Source organism: Scyliorhinus torazame, chromosome 4, assembly GCF_047496885.1.
Source record: "Scyliorhinus torazame isolate Kashiwa2021f chromosome 4, sScyTor2.1, whole genome shotgun sequence".
Taxonomy (NCBI): Eukaryota; Metazoa; Chordata; class Chondrichthyes; order Carcharhiniformes; family Scyliorhinidae; genus Scyliorhinus; species Scyliorhinus torazame.
The window spans coordinates 37,835,889-37,860,076 of record NC_092710.1 but is presented as its reverse complement, the minus strand read 5'-3'; the positions used below and the strand labels follow the sequence as shown (position 1 = coordinate 37,860,076).

The 24,188-nt window shown below is 57.4% G+C and overlaps 1 protein-coding gene across 1 annotated transcript in view; it reads right to left on the bottom strand.

Moving 5' to 3' along the window:
* LOC140410949 (rho GTPase-activating protein 4-like) overlaps positions 1-24,188 on the bottom strand; it is a 108,165-nt gene that overhangs the window by 64,772 nt on the left and 19,205 nt on the right. Inside the window, exons 4-7 of the mRNA XM_072499804.1 lie at positions 9,213-9,240; positions 6,436-6,538; positions 5,340-5,400; positions 3,597-3,674 (exon numbers count right to left, since the gene is read on the bottom strand). Coding sequence (XP_072355905.1) covers positions 3,597-3,674; positions 5,340-5,400; positions 6,436-6,538; positions 9,213-9,240 — 270 coding nt within the window. The remainder of the gene's footprint in view (positions 1-3,596; positions 3,675-5,339; positions 5,401-6,435; positions 6,539-9,212; positions 9,241-24,188) is intronic.

The following is a 24,188-nucleotide window of genomic DNA, read 5'->3' as shown; positions in this document are numbered from 1 at the left end:
CTCCTCACTCTGAACCCACACTGCCAACCACTCCGATCCCAGCGCTCCCTCCTCACTCTGAACCCACACTGCCAACCGCTCCGATCCCAGCGCTCCCTCCCTCACTCTGAACCCACACTGCCAACCGCTCCGATCCCAGCGCTCCCTCCTCACTCTGAACCCACACTGCCAACCACTCCGATCCCAGCGCTCCCTCCTCACTCTGAACCCACACTGCCAACCACTCCGATCCCAGCGCTCCCTCCTCACTCTGAACCCACACTGCCAACCGCTCCGATCCCAGCGCTCCCTCCTCACTCTGAACCCACACTGCCAACCGCTCCGATCCCAGCGCTCCCTCCTCACTCTGAACCCACACTGCCAACCACTCCGATCCCAGCGCTCCCTCCTCACTCTGAACCCACACTGCCAACCACTCCGATCCCAGCGCTCCCTCCCTCACTCTGAACCCACACTGCCAACCACTCCGATCCCAGCTCTCCCTCCCTCACTCTGAACCCACACTGCCAACCGCTCCGATCCCAGCGCTCCCTCCTCACTCTGAACCCACACTGCCAACCGCTCCGATCCCAGCGCTCCCTCCCTCACTCTGAACCCACACTGCCAACCGCTCCGATCCCAGCGCTCCCTCCCTCACTCTGAACCCACACTGCCAACCACTCCCATCCCAGCGCTCCCTCCTCACTCTGAACCCACACTGCCAACCACTCCGATCCCAGCGCTCCCTCCCTCACTCTGAACCCACACTGCCAACCACTCCGATCCCCGCGCTCCCTCCTCACTCTGAACCCACACTGCCAACCACTCCCATCCCAGCGCTCCCTCCTCACTCTGAACCCACACTGCCAACCACTCCGATCCCAGCGCTCCCTCCCTCACTCTGAACCCACACTGCCAACCACTCCGATCCCAGCGCTCCCTCCTCACTCTGAACCCACTGCCAACCGCTCCGATCCCAGCGCTCCCTCCCTCACTCTGAACCCACACTGCCAACCGCTCCGATCCCAGCGCTCCTTCCTCACTCTGAACCCACACTGCCAACCACTCCGATCCCAGCGCTCCTTCCTCACTCTGAACCCACACTGCCAACCACTCCGATCCCAGCGCTCCCTCCTCACTCTGAACCCACACTGCCAACCACTCCGATCCCAGCGCTCCCTCCTCACTCTGAACCCACACTGCCAACCACTCCGATCCCAGCGCTCCCTCCTCACTCTGAACCCACACTGCCAACCGCTCCGATCCCAGCGCTCCCTCCTCACTGAACCCACACTGCCAACCGCTCCGATCCCAGCGCTCCCTCCTCACTCTGAACCCACACTGCCAACCACTCCGATCCCAGCGCTCCCTCCTCACTCTGAACCCACACTGCCAACCACTCCGATCCCAGCGCTCCCTCCTCACTCTGAACCCACACTGCCAACCACTCCGATCCCAGCGCTCCCTCCTCACTCTGAACCCACACTGCCAACCACTCCCATCCCAGCGCTCCCTCCTCACTCTGAACCCACACTGCCAACCACTCCCATCCCAGCGCTCCCTCCTCACTCTGACCCACACTGCCAACCACTCCGATCCCAGCGCTCCCTCCCTCACTCTGAACCCACACTGCCAACCACTCCGATCCCAGCGCTCCCTCCTCACTCTGAACCCACACTGCCAACCACTCCGATCCCAGCGCTCCCTCCTCACTCTGAACCCACACTGCCAACCACTCCGATCCCAGCGCTCCCTCCCTCACTCTGAACCCACACTGCCAACCACTCCGATCCCAGCGCTCCCTCCTCACTCTGAACCCACACTGCCAACCGCTCCGATCCCAGCGCTCCCTCCCTCACTCTGAACCCACACTGCCAACCGCTCCGATCCCAGCGCTCCCTCCTCACTCTGAACCCACACTGCCAACCACTCCGATCCCAGCGCTCCCTCCTCACTCTGAACCCACTGCCAACCGCTCCGATCCCAGCGCTCCCTCCTCACTCTGAACCCACACTGCCAACCACTCCGATCCCAGCGCTCCCTCCTCACTCTGAACCCACACTGCCAACCACTCCGATCCCAGCGCTCCCTCCCTCACTCTGAACCCACACTGCCAACCGCTCCGATCCCAGCGCTCCCTCCTCACTCTGAACCCACACTGCCAACCACTCCGATCCCAGCGCTCCCTCCTCACTCTGAACCCACACTGCCAACCACTCCGATCCCAGCGCTCCCTCCTCACTCTGAACCCACTGCCAACCACTCCCATCCCAGCGCTCCCTCCTCACTCTGAACCCACTGCCAACCGCTCTGATCCCAGCGCTCCCTCCTCACTCTGAACCCACTGCCAACCGCTCGGATCCCAGCGCTCCCTCCTCACACTGAACCCACACTGCCAACCACTCCCATCCCAGCGCTCCCTCCCTCACTCTGAACCCACACTGCCAACCGCTCCGATCCCAGCGCTCCCTCCTCACTCTGAACCCACACTGCCAACCACTCCGATCCCCGCGCTCCCTCCTCACTCTGAACCCGCACTGCCAACCACTCCCATCCCAGCGCTCCCTCCTCACTCTGAACCCACACTGCCAACCGCTCCGATCCCAGCGCTCCCTCCTCACTCTGAACCCACACTGCCAACCACTCCGATCCCCGCGCTCCCTCCTCACTCTGAACCCACACTGCCAACCACTCCCATCCCAGCGCTCCCTCCTCACACTGAACCCACACTGCCAACCACTCCGATCCCAGCGCTCCCTCCTCACTCTGAACCCACACTGCCAACCACTGCGATCCCAGCGCTCCCTCCTCACTCTGAACCCACACTGCCAACCACTCCGATCCCAGCGCTCCCTCCCTCACTCTGAACCCACACTGCCAACCACTCCGATCACAGCGCTCCCTCCCTCACTCTGAACCCACACTGCCAACCGCTCCGATCCCAGCGCTCCCTCCTCACTCTGAACCCACACTGCCAACCACTCCGATCCCAGCGCTCCCTCCTCACTCTGAATCCACACTGCCAACCACTCCGATCCCAGCGCTCCCTCCCTCACTCTGAACCCACACTGCCAACCACTCCGATCCCAGCGCTCCCTCCCTCACTCTGAACCCACACTGCCAACCACTCCGATCCCAGCGCTCCCTCCTCACTCTGAACCCACACTGCCAACCGCTCCGATCCCAGCGCTCCCTCCCTCACTCTGAACCCACACTGCCAACCACTCCGATCCCAGCGCTCCCTCCTCACTCTGAACCCACACTGCCAACCGCTCCGATCCCAGCGCTCCCTCCTCACTCTGAACCCACTGCCAACCACTCCGATCCCAGCGCTCCCTCCTCACTGAACCCACACTGCCAACCACTCCGATCCCAGCGCTCCCTCCCTCACTCTGAACCCACACTGCCAACCGCTCCGATCCCAGCGCTCCCTCCTCACTCTGAACCCACACTGCCAACCACTCCGATCCCCGCGCTCCCTCCTCACTCTGAACCCACACTGCCAACCACCCCCATCCCAGCGCTCCCTCCTCACTCTGAACCCACACTGCCAACCACTCCGACCCCAGCGCTCTCTCCCTCACTCTGGGAGACCCCACTGGGCGATATGAACATACCTTGCTCAAAAGCATTCCTGATCTCGTTGACCTCAAGCTGTGACCCAGGGATCCGGAAAATTCCTTCGTGATGTAGCCCTGTTCAAAATCAGAATGAATCCAGATCAAATCCAGAATCACCCAGCGGTCGAGGCTGCTACATCTTACTCACTGGAGCCGGGAGGGTGATGGGGAACGAGAGGGAGAGAAAGAGGGAGGGAGAGAGAGGGAGGGGGAAAAGAGGGAGAGGGAGAGGGAGGGAGATAGGGTGGAAGTGAGTGAGAGCAATGGAGGTAGAGACACCGAGAGAGAAAGGGTGGAGTGAAAGGGGAATGAGAGATTGAGAAAGAAGAGCAGGTAAAGGGATAGAATGAATCAGGAAGCACACAGGAAGAGTAAGGGAGGGAATGAGGGCGAGAGATAGAGAAAGAGAGGGAAGAGGGTTAGCAAGGGAGGGGAGGTGGAGGGACAGAGAGAGTGAGAGGTGGTAGCGAGGGACTGAGGAGAGGAGTGAAGCTGGGCGATTGGGGGGGTGACTCTGGGCGATTGGGGGGGTGAAGCTGGGCGATGGGGGGGTGAAGCTGGGCGATTGGGGAGTGAAGCTGGGCGATTGGGGGGGTGAAGCTGGGCGATGGGGGAGTGAAGCTGGGCGATTGGGGGGGTTGACGCTGGGCGATGGGGGGGTGAAGCTGGGCGATGGGGGAGTGACGCTGGGCGATTGGGGGGGGTGAAGCTGGACGATGGGGGAGTGACGCTGGGCGATTGGGGGGGGTGACGCTGGGCGATGGGGGGAGGGTGACGCTGGGCGATTGGGGGGGTGACGCTGGGCGATGGGGGAGTGACGCTGGGCGATGGGGGGGTGAAGCTGGGCGATGGGGGGGTGACGCTGGGCGATGGGGGGGTGAAGCTGGGCGATGATGGGGGGTGAAGCTGGGCGATGGGGGAGTGACGCTGGGCGATTGGGGGGGGTGACGCTGGGCGATTGGGGAGTGACGCTGGGCGATTGGGGGGGTGACGCTGGGCGATGGGGGAGTGACGCTGGGCGATGGGGGGGTGAAGCTGGGCGATGGGGGAGTGACTCTGGGCGATTGGGGGAGGGTGACGCTGGGCGATTGGGGGGGTGACGCTGGGCGATGGGGGAGTGACGCTGGGCGATGGGGGGGTGAAGCTGGGCGATGGGGGAGTGACTCTGGGCGATTGGGGGAGGGTGACGCTGGGCGATTGGGGGGGTGACGCTGGGCGATGGGGGGGTGAAGCTGGGCGATGGGGGGGTGACGCTGGGCGATTGGGGGGGTGAAGCTGGGCGATGATGGGGGGTGAAGCTGGGCGATGGGGGAGTGACGCTGGGCGATTGGGGGGGGGTGACGCTGGGCGATGGGGGGGTGACTCTGGGCGATTGGGGGAGGGTGACGCTGGGCGATTGGGGGGGTGACGCTGGGCGATGGGGGAGTGACGCTGGGCGATGGGGGGGTGACGCTGGGCGATTGGGGGGGTGACTCTGGGCGATTGGGGGGGGTGAAGCTGGACGATTGGGGGAGGGTGAAGCTGGACGATTGGGGGAGGGTGAAGCTGGGCGATGATGGGGGGTGAAGCTGGGCGATGGGGGGTGAAGCTGGGTGATGGGGAGGGTGACGCTGGGCGATGGGGGTGACGCTGGGCGATGGGGGGAGGGTGAAGCTGGGCGATGGGGGTGACGCTGAGCGATGGGGGTGAAGCTGAGCGATGGGGGGTGACGCTGGGCGATGGGGGGAGCAGCTCACTCACCGTAGAGGTTAATGAAGCGAATGCAGCTGACCACCACCAATGGGATGGGCTGTCCTGAACTCTGAGGGGGGGCAGAGAGCACACGGAGGGTTAGAGAAAGATCCGGATATTCCCAACAACTCAGATCCCAGCCCAGGGAATCTGCAACACACACCCAACCCCCACTCCAACCCCCACTCCCACCCGAACCACCCCCACCCCAACCCGAACCACCCCCACCCCATCCCCCCACCCTCCCCAACCCCTACCCTCACCCACCCCAACCCCATCCCCAGCCCTCCCCTCCGTTCTCGACCCCTCGCCCTGTCCTGACCTGTAACCCTGTTCTCGACCCCTCACCCTGTCCTGACCTGTAACCCCAAACGCGACCCCTCACCCTGTCCTGACCTGTAACCCCGTTCGTGATCCCGCGCCCTGTCCTAACCTGGAACCCCGTTCTCGACCCCTCGCCCTGTCATGACCTGTAACCCTGTTCTCGACCCCTCGCCCTGTCCTGACCTGTAACCCCGTTCTCGACCCCTCGCCCTGTCCTGACCTGTAACTCCCTTCTCGACCCCTCGCCCTGTCCTGACCTGTAACCCCGTTCTCGACCCCTCGCCCTGTCCTGAAACCCCGTTCTTGACCCCTCGCCCTGTCCTGACCTGTAACCCTGTTCTCGACCCCTCGCCCTGTCCTGACCTGTAACCCTGTTCTCGACCCCTCGCCCTGTCCTGACCTGTAACCCTGTTCTCGACCCCTCGCCCTGTCCTGACCTGTAACCCCGTTCTCGACCCCTCGCCCTGTCCTGACCTGTAACCCTGTTCTCGACCCCTCGCCCTGTCCTGACCTGTAACCCCCTTCTCGACCCCTCGCCCTGTCCTGACCTGTAACCCCCTTCTCGACCCCTCGCCCTGTCCTGACCTGTAACCCGGTTCCCGATGCCCTCTCCCCGGGGTGTGGGGTTCCCGATGCCCTCTCCCCGGGGTGTGGGGTTCCCGATGCCCTCTCCCCGGGGTGTGGGGTCCCCGATGCCCTCTCCCCGGGGTGTGGGGTCCCCGATGCCCTCCTGTGGTCCGTGTTGCCCACAGTGGGGCCGGTTTAGTGAACGGCGATTTACCTTGATGAACAAATCGAGATCACCGCTGAATAGTTTGTGGTTGTACTGGGAGCAGGGCCGAGACCTCCTCGGTCTCTGAGAGCGACCGAGTGTGGACTGTAATCTGTGACGAGAGGAGTTACAACCTGGATCACATTCTTATTTTATTTTTTATTTATTTTAACTCTCACATAAATTTAGAGTACCCAATTCATTTTTTCCAATTAAGGGGCAGTTTAGCGTGGCCAATCCACCTCTCTGCACATCTTTGGGTTGTGGGGAGAATGTGCAAACTCCACACGGACAGTGACCCAGAGCCGGGATCGAACCTGGGACCTCGGCGCCGTGAGGCAGCAGGGCTAACCCACTGCCCCTGGGTCACCCATCATCCCTCCCACTGGAACAGGAGGAGGCTCATTCAGCCCCTCTCCAGCCTGTTACACAGGAACAGGAGGCGGCCCATTCAGCCCCTCTCCAGCCTGTTACACAGAAACAGGAGGCGGCCCATTCAGCCCCTCTCCAGCCTGTTACACAGGAACAGGAGGAGGCCCATTCAGCCCCTCTCCAGCCTGTTACACAGGAACAGGAGGCGGCCCATTCAGCCCCTCTCCAGCCTGTTACACAGGAACAGGAGGAGGCCCATTCAGCCCCTCTCCAGCCTGTTTACACAGGAACAGGAGGCGGCCCATTCAGCCCCTCGCCAGCCTGTTACACAGGAACAGGAGGAGGCCCATTCAGCCCCTCTCCAGCCTGTTACACAGGAACAGGAGGAGGCCCATTCAGCCCCTCTCCAGCCTGTTACACAGGAACAGGAGGAGGCCCATTCAGCCCCTCTCCAGCCTGTTACACAGGAACAGGAGGAGGCCCATTCAGCCCCTCTCCAGCCTGTTACACAGGAACAGGAGGAGGCCCATTCAGCCCCTCTCCAGCCTGTTTACACAGGAACAGGAGGCGGCCCATTCAGCCCCTCGCCAGCCTGTTACACAGGAACAGGAGGAGGGCCATTCAGCCCCTCTCCAGCCTGTTACACAGGAACAGGAGGAGGCCCATTCAGCCCCTCTCCAGCCTGTTACACAGAAACAGGAGGAGGCCCATTCAGCCCCTCTCCAGCCTGTTACACTGGAACAGGAGGAGGCTCATTCAGCCCCTCTCCAGCCTGTTACACTGGAACAGGAGGAGGCTCATTCAGCCCCTCTCCAGCCTGTTACACTGGAACAGGAGGAGACCCATTCAGCCCCTCTCCAGTCTGTTACACAGGAACAGGAGAAGACCCATTCAGCCCCTCTCCAGCCTGTTACACAGGAACAGGAGGAGGCTCATTCAGCCCCTCTCCAGCCTGTTACACAGGAACAGGAGGAGGTCCATTCAGCCCCTCTCCAGCCTGTTACACAGGAACAGGAGGAGGCCCATTCAGCCCCTCTCCAGCCTGTTACGCAGGAACAGGAGGAGGCCCATTCAGCCCCTCTCCAGCCTGTTACACAGGAACAGGAGGAGGCCCATTCAGCCCCTCTCCAGCCTGTTACACAGGAACAGGAGGCCCATTCAGCCCCTCTCCAGCCTGTTATACAGGAACAGGAGGAGGCCCATTCAGCCCCTCTCCAGCCTGCTACCCAGGAACAGGAGGAGGCACATACAGCGCCTCTCCAGCCTGTTACACAGGAACAGGAGGAGGCCCATTCAGCCCCTCTCCAGCCTGTTACACAGGAACAGGTGGCCCATTCAGCCCCTCTCCAGCCTGTTACACAGGAACAGGTGGCCCATTCAGCCCCTCTCCAGCCTGTTACACAGGAACAGGTGGCCCATTCAGCCCCTCTCCAGCCTGTTACACAGGAACAGGAGGCCATTCAGCCCCTCCACAGCCTGTTACACAGGAACAGGAGGAGGCCCGTTCAGCCCCTCTCCAGCATGTTACACAGGAACAGGAGGCGGCCCATTCAGCCACTCTCCAGCCTGTTACACAGGAACAGGAGTAACCCATTCAGCCCCTCTCCAGCCTGTTTCACAGGAACAGGAGGAGGCCCCATTCAGCCTCTCCCCAGCCTGTTACACAGGAACAGGAGTAGGCCCATTCAGCCCCTCCCCAGCCTGTTACACAGGAACAGGAGTAACCCATTCAGCCCCTCTCCAGCCTGTTACACAGGAACAGGAGGAGGCCCATTCAGCCCCTCCCCAGCCTGTTACACAGGAACAGGAGGAGGCCCCATTCATCCCCTCTCCAGCCTGTTACACAGGAACAGGAGAAGCCCAATTCAGCCCCTCCCCAGTCTGTTACACAGGAACAGGAGGGGGCCCATTCAGCCTCTCTCCAGCCTGTTACACAGGAACAGGTGGAGACCCATTCAGCCCCTCTCCAGCCTGTTACACAGGAACAGGAGGAGACCCATTCAGCCCCTCTCCAGCTTGTTACACAGGAACAGGAAAGGGCCCATTCAGCCCCTCTACAGCCTGTTACACAGGAACAGGAGGCCCATTCAGCCCCTCTCCTCCAGCCTGTTACACAGGAACAGGAGGAGGCCCATTCAGCCCCTCTCCAGCCTGTTACACAGGAACAGGAGGAGCCCATTCAGCCCCTCTCCAGCCTGTTACACAGGAATAGGAGGAGGTCCCATTCAGCCCCTCTCCAGCCTGTTACACAGGAACAGGAGGAGGCCCATTCAGCCCATCTCCAGCATGTTACACAGGAACAGGAGGAGGCCCATTCAGCCCCTCTACAGCCTGTTACACAGGATTATTCAGGACGTACCACACTGAGGGTGAGGGTGCCAGAGGAAACCTGAAGAAAAGACCGAGGGTCATACCTGGATCTGTAGTCATCCTCGACGATCCCTGCGGGAGATGGAGAAACTGCGGTTAGAGAGCGCGCAGCTCAGTGCAGACTGACAGTGCCTGTTCGTACTCCAGTAACCCCCACGCACTGACCCTGACTCCAGTATACTCCACACACACTGACCCTGACTCCAGTATACTCCACACACTGACCCTGACTCCAGTATCCCCCACGCACTGACCCTGACTCCAGTATCCCCCACACACTAACCCTGACTCCAGTATACTCCACACACACTGACCCTGACTCCAGTATCCCCCACACACTGACCCTGACTCCAGTATACTCCACACACACTGACCCTGACTCCAGTATCCCCCACACACTGACCCTGACTCCAGTATACTCCACACACACTGACCCTGACTCCAGTATACTCCACACACACTGACCCTGACTCCAGTATCCCCCACACACACTGACCCTGACTCCAGTATCCCCCACACACTAACCCTGACTCCAGTATACTCAACACACACTGACCCTGACTCCAGTATACTCCACACACACTGACCCTGACTCCAGTATACTCAACACACACTGACCCTGACTCCAGTATACTCCACACACACTGACCCTGACTCCAGTATCCCCCACACACTGACCCTGACTCCAGTATACTCCACACACACTGACCCTGACTCCAGTATCCCCCACACACTGACCCTGACTCCAGTATACTCCACACACACTGACCCTGACTCCAGTATACTCCACACACACTGACCCTGACTCCAGTATCCCCCACACACACTGACCCTGACTCCAGTATCCCCCACACACTAACCCTGACTCCAGTATACTCAACACACACTGACCCTGACTCCAGTATACTCCACACACACTGACCCTGACTCCAGTATACTCAACACACACTGACCCTGACTCCAGTATACTCCACACACACTGACCCTGACTCCAGTATCCCCCACACACTGACCCTGACTCCAGTATCCCCCACACACTAACCCTGACTCCAGTATACTCCACACACACTGACCCGGACTCCAGTATCCCCCACACACTGACCCTGACTCCAGTATACTCCACACACACTGACCCTGACTCCAGTATACTCCACACACTGACACTGACTCCAGTATACTCCACACACACTGACCCTGACTCCAGTATCCCCCACACACACTGACCCTGACTCCAGTATCCCCCACACTGACCCTGACTCCAGTATACTCCCCACACACTGACCCTGACTCCAGTATCCCCCACACACACTGACCCGGACTCCAGTATACTCCACACACACTGACCCTGACTCCAGTATACTCCACACACTGTCCCTGACTCCAGTATACTCCACACACTGACCCTGACTCCAGTATCCCCCACACACACTGACCCTGACTCCAGTATACTCCACACACACTGACCCTGACTCCAGTATACTCCACACACTGACCCTGACTCCAGTATACTCCACACACACTGACCCTGACTCCAGTATCCCCCACACACTGACCCTGACTCCAGTATACTCCACACACACTGACCCTGACTCCAGTATCCCCCACACACTGACCCTGACTCCAGTATACTCCACACACACTGACCCTGACTCCAGTATACTCCACACACACTGACCCTGACTCCAGTATACTCCACACACACTGACCCTGACTCCAGTATACTCCACACACTGACCCTGACTCCAGTATACTCCACACACACTGACCCTGACTCCAGTATACTCCACACACACTGACCCTGACTCCAGTGTACTCCACACACACTGACCCTGACTCCAGTATACTCCACACACACTGACCCTGACTCCAGTATACTCCACACACACTGACCCTGACTCCAGTATACTCCACACACTGACCCTGACTCCAGTATACTCCACACACACTGACCCTGACTCCAGTATACTCCACACACACTGACCCTGACTCCAGTATACTCCACACACACTGACCCTGACTCCAGTATACTCCACACACTGACCCTGACTCCAGTATACTCCACACACTGTCCCTGACTCCAGTATACTCCACACACACTGACCCTGACTCCAGTATACTCCACACACACTGACCCTGACTCCAGTATCCCCCACACACTGACCCTGACTCCAGTATACTCCACACACACTGACCCTGACTCCAGTATACTCCACACACTGACCCTGACTCCAGTATACTCCACACACACTGACCCTGACTCCAGTATACTCCACACACACTGACCCTGACTCCAGTATACTCCACACACTGACCCTGACTCCAGTATACTCCACACACTGTCCCTGACTCCAGTATACTCCACACACTGACCCTGACTCCAGTATACTCCACACACACTGACCCTGACTCCAGTATACTCCACACACACTGACCCTGACTCCAGTATCCGCCACACACACTGACCCTGACTCCATTATACTCCACACACTGTCCCTGACTCCAGTATCCCCCACACACTGACCCTGACTCCAGTATCCCCCACACACACTGACCCTGACTCCAGTGTACTCCACACACACTGACCCTGACTCCAGTATACTCCCCACACACTGACCCTGACTCCAGTATACTCCACACACACTGACCCTGACTCCAGTATACTCCACACACTGACCCTGACTCCAGTATACTCCACACACTGACCCTGACTCCAGTATACTCCACACACACTGACCCTGACTCCAGTATACTCCACACACACTGACCCTGACTCCAGTATACTCCACACACACTGACCCTGACTCCAGTATACACCACACACACTGACCCGGACTCCAGTATACTCCACACACACTGACCCTGACTCCAGTATCCCCCACACACTGACCCTGGCTCCAGTATACACCACACACACTGACCCTGACTCCAGTATACACCACACACACTGACCCTGACTCCAGTATACTCCACACACTGACCCTGACTCCAGTATACTCCACACACTGACCCTGACTCCAGTATACTCCACACACACTGACCCTGACTCCAGTATCCCACACACTGACCCTGACTCCAGTATACTCCACACAAACTGACCCTGACTCCAGTATCCCCCACACACTGACCCTGACTCCAGTATACACCACACACTAACCCTGACTCCAGTATACTCCACACACACTGACCCGGACTCCAGTATACTCCACACACTGACCCGGACTCCAGTATACTCCACACACACTGACCCTGACTCCAGTATACTCCACACACACTGACCCTGACTCCAGTATACTCCACACACACTGACCTGACTCCAGTATACTCCACACACTGACCCAGACTCCAGTATACTCCACACACACTGACCCTGACTCCAGTATACTCCACACACTGACCCTGACTCCAGTATACTCCACACACTGACCCTGGCTCCAGTATACTCCACACACACTGACCCTGACTCCAGTATACTCCACACACTGACCCTGACTCCAGTATACTCCACACACACTGACCCTGACTCCAGTATCCCCCACACACACTGACCCTGACTCCAGTATACTCCACACACTGACCCTGACTCCAGTATCCCCCACACACTGACCCTGACTCCAGTATACTCCCCACACACTGACCCTGACTCCAGTATACTCCACACACACTGACCCTGACTCCAGTATCCCCCACACACTGACCCTGACTCCAGTATACTCCACACACACTGACCCTGACTCCAGTATACTCCACACACACTGACCCTGACTCCAGTATCCCCCACACACACTGACCCTGACTCCAGTATACACCACACACACTGACCCTGACTCCAGTATACTCCACACACTGACCCTGACTCCAGTATACTCCACACACACTGACCCTGACTCCAGTATACTCCACACACTGACCCTGACTCCAGTATACTCCACACACTGACCCTGGCTCCAGTATACTCCACACACACTGACCCTGACTCCAGTATCCCACACACTGACCCTGACTCCAGTATCCCCCACACACTGACCCTGGCTCCAGTATACTCCACACACACTGACCCTGACTCCAGTATACTCCACACACACTGACCCTGACTCCAGTATACTCCACACACACTGACCCTGACTCCAGTATACTCCACACACACTGACCCTGACTCCAGTATACTCCACACACACTGACCCTGACTCCAGTATCCCCCACGCACACTGACCCTGACTCCAGTATACTCCACACACACTGACCCTGACTCCAGTATCCCCCACACACTGACCCTGACTCCAGTATCCCCCACACACTGACCCTGACTCCAGTATCCCCCACACACACTGACCCTGACTCCAGTATCCCCCACACGCACTGACCCCGACTCCAGTATCCCCCACACACTGACCCTGACTCCAGTATACTCCACACACTGACCCTGACTCCAGTATCCCCCACACACTGACCCTGGCTCCAGTATACTCCACACACACTGACCCTGACTCCAGTATACTCCACACACACTGACCCTGACTCCAGTATACTCCACACACTGACCCTGACTCCAGTATACTCCACACACTGACCCTGACTCCAGTATACTCCACACACTGACCCTGACTCCAGTATCCCCCACACACTGACCCTGACTCCAGTATCCCCCACACACTGACCCTGGCTCCAGTATACTCCACACACACTGACCCTGACTCCAGTATACTCCACACACACTGACCCTGACTCCAGTATACTCCACACACTGACCCTGACTCCAGTATACTCCACACACACTGACCCTGACTCCAGTATACTCCACACACACTGACCCTGACTCCAGTATACTCCACACACTGACCCTGACTCCAGTGTACTCCACACACACTGACCCTGACTCCAGTATACTCCACATACTGTCCCTGACTCCAGTATACTCCACACACTGACCCTGACTCCAGTATACTCCACACACACTGACCCTGACTCCAGTATCCCCCACACACTGACCCTGACTCCAGTATACTCCACACACTGACCCTGACTCCAGTATACTCCACACACACTGACCTGACTCCAGTATACTCCACACACTGACCCTGACTCCAGTATACTCCACACACACTGACCCTGACTCCAGTATACTCCACACACTGACCCTGACTCCAGTATACTCCACACACTGACCCTGGCTCCAGTATACTCCACACACACTGACCCTGACTCCAGTATACTCCACACACACTGACCCTGACTCCAGTATCCCCCACACACTGACCCTGACTCCAGTATACTCCCCACACACTGACCCTGACTCCAGTATACTCCACACACACTGACCCTGACTCCAGTATCCCCCACACACTGACCCTGACTCCAGTATACTCCACACACACTGACCCTGAATCCAGTATACTCCACACACTGACCCGGACTCCAGTATACTCCACACACACTGACCCTGACTCCAGTATACTCCACACACACTGACCCTGACTCCAGTATACTCCACACACACTGACCTGACTCCAGTATACTCCACACACTGACCCTGACTCCAGTATACTCCACACACACTGACCCTGACTCCAGTATACTCCACACACTGACCCTGACTCCAGTATACTCCACACACTGACCCTGGCTCCAGTATACTCCACACACACTGACCCTGACTCCAGTATACTCCACACACACTGACCCTGACTCCAGTATCCCCCACACACTGACCCTGACTCCAGTATACTCCCCACACACTGACCCTGACTCCAGTATACTCCACACACACTGACCCTGACTCCAGTATACTCCACACACACTGACCCTGACTCCAGTATACTCCACACACACTGACCCTGACTCCAGTATCCCCCACACACTGACCCTGACTCCAGTATACTCCCCACACACTGACCCTGACTCCAGTATCCCCCACACACTGACCCTGACTCCAGTATACTCCACACACACTGACCCTGACTCCAGTATACTCCACACACTGACCCTGACTCCAGTATACTCCACACACTGACCCTGACTCCAGTATACTCCACACACACTGACCGTGACTCCAGTATACTCCACACACTGACCCTGACTCCAGTATACACCACACACACTGACCCTGACTCCAGTATCCCCCACACACTGACCCTGACTCCAGTATACTCCACACACTGACCCTGGCTCCAGTATACTCCACACACACTGACCCTGACTCCAGTATACTCCACACACACTGACCCTGACTCCAATATCCCACACACTGACCCTGACTCCAGTATCCCCCACACACTGACCCTGGCTCCAGTATACTCCACACACACTGACCCTGACTCCAGTATACTCCACACACACTGACCCTGACTCCAGTATACTCCACACACTGACCCTGACTCCAGTATCCCCCACACACTGACCCTGGCTCCAGTATACTCCACACACACTGACCCTGACTCCAGTATACTCCACACACACTGACCCTGACTCCAGTATACTCCACACACACTGACCCTGACTCCAGTATCCCCCACGCACACTGACCCTGACTCCAGTATACTCCACACACACTGACCCTGACTCCAGTATACTCCACACACTGACCCTGACTCCAGTATCCCCCACACACACTGACCCTGACTCCAGTATACTCCACACACACTGACCCTGACTCCAGTATCCCCCACACACTGACCCTGACTCCAGTATCCCCCACACACACTGACCCCGACTCCAGTATCCCCCACACACTGACCCTGACTCCAGTATACACCACACACACTGACCCTGACTCCAGTATCCCCCACACACTGACCCCGACTCCAGTATCCCCCACACACTGACCCTGACTCCAGTATACTCCACACACACTGACCCTGACTCCAGTATCCCACAACCACTGACCCTGACTCCAGTATCCCCCACACACTGACCCTGACTCCAGTATCCCCCACACACACTGACCCTGACTCCAGTATACTCCACACACTGACCCTGACTCCAGTATCCCCCACACACACTCACCCTGACTCCAGTATACTCCACACACACTGACCCTGACTCCAGTATCCCCCACACACACTGACCCTGACTCCAGTATACACCACACACACTGACCCTGACTCCAGTATCCCCCACACACTGACCCTGACTCCAGTATCCCCCACACACTGACCCTGACTCCAGTATCCCCCACACACTGACCCTGGCTCCAGTATCCCCCACACACTGACCCTGACTCCAGTATCCCCCACACACACTGACCCTGACTCCAGTATACTCCACACACACTGACCCTGACTCCAGTATACTCCACACACACTGACCCTGACTCCAGTATCCCCCACGCACACTGACCCTGACTCCAGTATCCCCCACACACACTGACCCTGACTCCAGTATACTCCACACACTGACCCTGACTCCAGTATCCCCCACACACTGACCCTGACTCCAGTATCCCCCACACACACTGACCCTGACTCCAGTATACACCACACACACTGACCCTGACTCCAGTATCCCCCACACACACTGACCCTGACTCCAGTATACTCCACACACACTGACCCTGACTCCAGTATACTCCACACACACTGACCCTGACTCCAGTATCCCCCACACACTGACCCTGACTCCAGTATCCCCCACACACACTGACCCTGACTCCAGTATACTCCACACACTGACCCTGACTCCAGTATACTCCACACACAATGACCCTGACTCCAGTATACTCCACACACACTGACCCTGACTCCAGTATACTCCACGCACACTGACCCTGACTCCAGTATACTCCACACACACTGACCCTGACTCCAGTATCCCCCACACACACTGACCCTGACTCCAGTATCCCCCACGCACTGACCCTGACTCCAGTATACTCCACACACACTGACCCTGACTCCAGTATACTCCACACACTGACCCTGACTCCAGTATACTCCACACACTGACCCTGACTCCAGTATCCCCCACACACTGACCCTGGCTCCAGTATCCCCCACACACTGACCCTGACTCCAGTATCCCACACACACACTGACCCTGACTCCAGTATCCCCCACACACTGACCCTGACTCCAGTATACTCCACACACTGACCCTGACTCCAGTATCCCCCACACACTGACCCCGACTCCAGTATCCCCCACACACTGACCCTGAATCCAGTATACACCACACACACTGACCCTGACTCCAGTATACTCCACACACTGACCCTGACTCCAGTATACTCCACACACTGACCCTGACTCCAGTATCCCCCACACACTGACCCCGACTCCAGTATCCCCCACACACTGACCCTGACTCCAGTATACACCACACACACTGACCCTGACTCCAGTATCCCCCACACACTGACCCCGACTCCAGTATCCCCCACACACTGACCCTGACTCCAGTATACACCACAAACACTGACCCTGACTCCAGTATCCCCCACACACTGACCCTGACTCCAGTATCCCCCACTTAACACTGACCCTGACTCCAGTATACTCCACACACACTGACCCTGACTCCAGTATACTCCACACACTGACCCTGACTCCAGTATCCCCCACACACTGACCCTGACTCCAGTATACTCCACACACTGACCCTGACTCCAGTATACACCACACACACTGACCCTGACTCCAGTATACTCCACACACACTGACCCTGACTCCAGTATCCCCCACACACTGACCCTGACTCCAGTATACTCCACACACACTGACCCTGTCTCCAGTATCCCCCACACACACTGACCCTGACTCCAGTATACACCACACACACTGACCCTGACTCCAGTATCCCCCACACACTGACCCTGACTCCAGTATCCCCCACACACACTGACCCTGACTCCAGTATACACCACACACACTGACCCTGACTCCAGTATCCCCCACACACACTGACCCTGACTCCAGTATCCCCCACACACACTGACCCTGACTCCAGTATACTCCACACACACTGACCCTGACTCCAGTATCCCCCACGCACACTGACCCTGACTCCAGTATACTCCACACACTGACCCTGACTCCAGTATCCCCCACACACTGACCCAGACTCCAGTATCCCCCACACACACTGACCCTGACTCCAGTATACTCCACACACACTGACCCTGACTCCAGTATACTCCACACACACTGACCCTGACTCCAGTATCCCCCACACACACTGACCCTGACTCCAGTATACTCCACCCACACTGACCCTGACTCCAGTATACTCCACACACACTGACCCTGACTCCAGTATACTCCACACACTGACCCTGACTCCAGTATCCCCACACACACACTGACCCTGACTCCAGTATACTCCACACACACTGACCCTGACTCCAGTATCCCCCACACACTGACCCTGACTCCAGTATCCCCCACACACACTGACCCCGACTCCAGTATCCCCCACACACTGACCCTGACTCCAGTATACACCACACACACTGACCCTGACTCCAGTATCCCCCACACACTGACCCCGACTCCAGTATCCCCCACACACTGACCCTGACTCCAGTATACTCCACACACACTGACCCTGACTCCAGTATCCCACACCCACTGACCCTGACTCCAGTATCCCCCACACACTGACCCTGACTCCAGTATCCCCCACACACACTGACCCTGACTCCAGTATACTCCACACACTGACCCTGACTCCAGTATCCCCCACACACACTCACCCTGACTCCAGTATACTCCACACACACTGACCCTGACTCCAGTATCCCCCACACACACTGACCCTGACTCCAGTATACACCACACACACTGACCCTGACTCCAGTATCCCCCACACACTGACCCTGACTCCAGTATCCCCCACACACTGACCCTGACTCCAGTATCCCCCACACACTGACCCTGGCTCCAGTATCCCCCACACACTGACCCTGACTCCAGTATCCCCCACACACACTGACCCTGAATCCAGTATACTCCACACACACTGACCCTGACTCCAGTATACTCCACACACACTGACCCTGACTCCAGTATCCCCCACGCACACTGACCCTGACTCCAGTATCCCCCACACACACTGACCCTGACTCCAGTATACTCCACACACTGACCCTGACTCCAGTATCCCCCACACACTGACCCTGACTCCAGTATCCCCCACACACACTGACCCTGACTCCAGTATACACCACACACACTGACCCTGACTCCAGTATCCCCCACACACACTGACCCTGACTCCAGTATACTCCACACACACTGACCCTGACTCCAGTATACTCCACACACACTGACCCTGACTCCAGTATCCCCCACACACTGACCCTGACTCCAGTATCCCCCACACACACTGACCCTGACTCCAGTATACTCCACACACTGACCCTGACTCCAGTATACTCCACACACAATGACCCTGACTCCAGTATACTCCACACACACTGACCCTGACTCCAGTATACTCCACGCACACTGACCCTGACTCCAGTATACTCCACACACACTGACCCTGACTCCAGTATCCCCCACACACACTGACCCTGACTCCAGTATCCCCCACGCACTGACCCTGACTCCAGTATACTCCACACACACTGACCCTGACTCCAGTATACTCCACACACTGACCCTGACTCCAGTATACTCCACACACTGACCCTGACTCCAGTATCCCCCACACACTGACCCTGGCTCCAGTATCCCCCACACACTGACCCTGACTCCAGTATCCCACACACACACTGACCCTGACTCCAGTATCCCCCACACACTGACCCTGACTCCAGTATACTCCACACACTGACCCTGACTCCAGTATCCCCCACACACTGACCCCGACTCCAGTATCCCCCACACACTGACCCTGAATCCAGTATACACCACACACACTGACCCTGACTCCAGTATACTCCACACACTGACCCTGACTCCAGTATACTCCACACACTGACCCTGACTCCAGTATCCCCCACACACTGACCCCGACTCCAGTATCCCCCACACACTGACCCTGACTCCAGTATACACCACACACACTGACCCTGACTCCAGTATCCCCCACACACTGACCCCGACTCCAGTATCCCCCACACACTGACCCTGACTCCAGTATACACCACAAACACTGACCCTGACTCCAGTATCCCCCACACACTGACCCTGACTCCAGTATCCCCCACTTAACACTGACCCTGACTCCAGTATACTCCACACACACTGACCCTGACTCCAGTATACTCCACACACTGACCCTGACTCCAGTATCCCCCACACACTGACCCTGACTCCAGTATACTCCACACACTGACCCTGACTCCAGTATACACCACACACACTGACCCTGACTCCAGTATACTCCACACACACTGACCCTGACTCCAGTATCCCCCACACACTGACCCTGACTCCAGTATACTCCACACACACTGACCCTGACTCCAGTATCCCCCACACACACTGACCCTGACTCCAGTATACACCACACACACTGACCCTGACTCCAGTATCCCCCACACACTGACCCTGACTCCAGTATCCCCCACACACACTGACCCTGACTCCAGTATACACCACACACACTGACCCTGACTCCAGTATCCCCCACACACACTGACCCTGACTCCAGTATCCCCCACACACACTGACCCTGACTCCAGTATACTCCACACACACTGACCCTGACTCCAGTATCCCCCACGCACACTGACCCTGACTCCAGTATACTCCACACACTGACCCTGACTCCAGTATCCCCCACACACTGACCCTGACTCCAGTATCCCCCACACACACTGACCCTGACTCCAGTATACTCCACGCACACTGACCCTGACTCCAGTATACACCACACACTGACCCTGACTCCAGTATCCCCCACGCACACTGACCCTGACTCCAGTATACTCCACACACTGACCCTGACTCCAGTATCCCCCACACACACTGACCCTGACTCCAGTATCCCCCACACACACTGACCCTGACTCCAGTATACTCCACACACACTGACCCTGACTCCAGTATACTCCACACACACTGACCCTGACTCCAGTATCCCCCACACACACTGACCCTGACTCCAGTATACTCCACCCACACTTACCCTGACTCCAGTATACTCCACACACACTGACCCTGACTCCAGTATCCCCCACACACACTGACCTTGACTCCAGTATACTCCACACACACTGACCCTGACTCCAGTATACTCCACACACTGACCCTGACTCCAGTATCCCCCACACACTGACCCTGACTCCAGTATCCCCCCCACACACTGACCCTGACTCCAGTATACTCCACACACACTGACCCTGACTCCAGTATACTCCACACACACTGACCCTGACTCCAGTATCCCCCACACACTGACCCTGACTCCAGTATCCCCCCCACACACTGACCCTGACTCCAGTATACTCCACACAAACTGACCCTGACTCCAGTATACTCCACACACACTGACCCTGACTCCAGTATACTCCCCACACACTGACCCTGACTCCAGTATACTCCACACACTGACCCTGACTCCAGTATCCCCCACACACACTGACCCTGACTTCAGTATACTCCACACACACTGACCCTGACTCCAGTATACTCCACACACACTGACCCTGACTCCAGTATACTCCACACACACTGACCCTGACTCCAGTATACACCACACACACTGACCCTGGCTCCAGTATACTCCACACACACTGACCCTGACTCCAGTATACTCCACACACACTGACCCGGACTCCAGTATACTCCACACACTGACCCTGACTCCAGCATACTCCACACACACTGACCCTGACTCCAGTATCCCCCACACACTGACCCTGACTCCAGTATACTCCACACACTGACCCCGACTCCAGTATCCCCCACACACTGACCCTGACTCCAGTATACTCCACACACACTGACCCTGACTCCAGTATCCCCCACACACTGACCCTGACTCCAGTATACACCACACACACTGACCCTGACTCCAGTATACTCCACACACACTGACCCTGACTCCAGTATACTCCACACACACTGACCCTGACTCCAGTATACACCACACACACTGACCCTGACTCCAGTATACTCCACACACACTGACCCTGACTCCAGTATACTCCCCACACACTGACCCTGACTCCAGTATCCCCCACACACTGACCCTGACTCCAGTATCCCCCACACACTGACCCTGACTCCAGTATCCCCCACACACTGACCCTGGCTCCAGTATCCCCCACACACTGACCCTGACTCCAGTATCCCCCACACACACTGACCCTGAATCCAGTATACTCCACACACACTGACCCTGACTCCAGTATACTCCACACACACTGACCCTGACTCCAGTATCCCCCACGCACACTGACCCTGACTCCAGTATCCCCCACACACACTGACCCTGACTCCAGTATACTCCACACACTGACCCTGACTCCAGTATCCCCCACACACTGACCCTGACTCCAGTATCCCCCACACACACTGACCCTGACTCCAGTATACACCACACACACTGACCCTGACTCCAGTATCCCCCACACACACTGACCCTGACTCCAGTATACTCCACACACACTGACCCTGACTCCAGTATACTCCACACACACTGACCCTGACTCCAGTATCCCCCACACACTGACCCTGACTCCAGTATCCCCCACACACACTGACCCTGACTCCAGTATACTCCACACACTGACCCTGACTCCAGTATACTCCACACACAATGACCCTGACTCCAGTATACTCCACACACACTGACCCTGACTCCAGTATACTCCACGCACACTGACCCTGACTCCAGTATACTCCACACACACTGACCCTGACTCCAGTATCCCCCACACACACTGACCCTGACTCCAGTATCCCCCACGCACTGACCCTGACTCCAGTATACTCCACACACACTGACCCTGACTCCAGTATACTCCACACACTGACCCTGACTCCAGTATACTCCACACACTGACCCTGACTCCAGTATCCCCCACACACTGACCCTGGCTCCAGTATCCCCCACACACTGACCCTGACTCCAGTATCCCACACACACACTGACCCTGACTCCAGTATCCCCCACACACTGACCCTGACTCCAGTATACTCCACACACTGACCCTGACTCCAGTATCCCCCACACACTGACCCCGACTCCAGTATCCCCCACACACTGACCCTGAATCCAGTATACACCACACACACTGACCCTGACTCCAGTATACTCCACACACTGACCCTGACTCCAGTATACTCCACACACTGACCCTGACTCCAGTATCCCCCACACACTGACCCCGACTCCAGTATCCCCCACACACTGACCCTGACTCCAGTATACACCACACACACTGACCCTGACTCCAGTATCCCCCACACACTGACCCCGACTCCAGTATCCCCCACACACTGACCCTGACTCCAGTATACACCACAAACACTGACCCTGACTCCAGTATCCCCCACACACTGACCCTGACTCCAGTATCCCCCACTTAACACTGACCCTGACTCCAGTATACTCCACACACACTGACCCTGACTCCAGTATACTCCACACACTGACCCTGACTCCAGTATCCCCCACACACTGACCCTGACTCCAGTATACTCCACACACTGACCCTGACTCCAGTATACACCACACACACTGACCCTGACTCCAGTATACTCCACACACACTGACCCTGACTCCAGTATCCCCCACACACTGACCCTGACTCCAGTATACTCCACACACACTGACCCTGACTCCAGTATCCCCCACACACACTGACCCTGACTCCAGTATACACCACACACACTGACCCTGACTCCAGTATCCCCCACACACTGACCCTGACTCCAGTATCCCCCACACACACTGACCCTGACTCCAGTATACACCACACACACTGACCCTGACTCCAGTATCCCCCACACACACTGACCCTGACTCCAGTATCCCCCACACACACTGACCCTGACTCCAGTATACTCCACACACACTGACCCTGACTCCAGTATCCCCCACGCACACTGACCCTGACTCCAGTATACTCCACA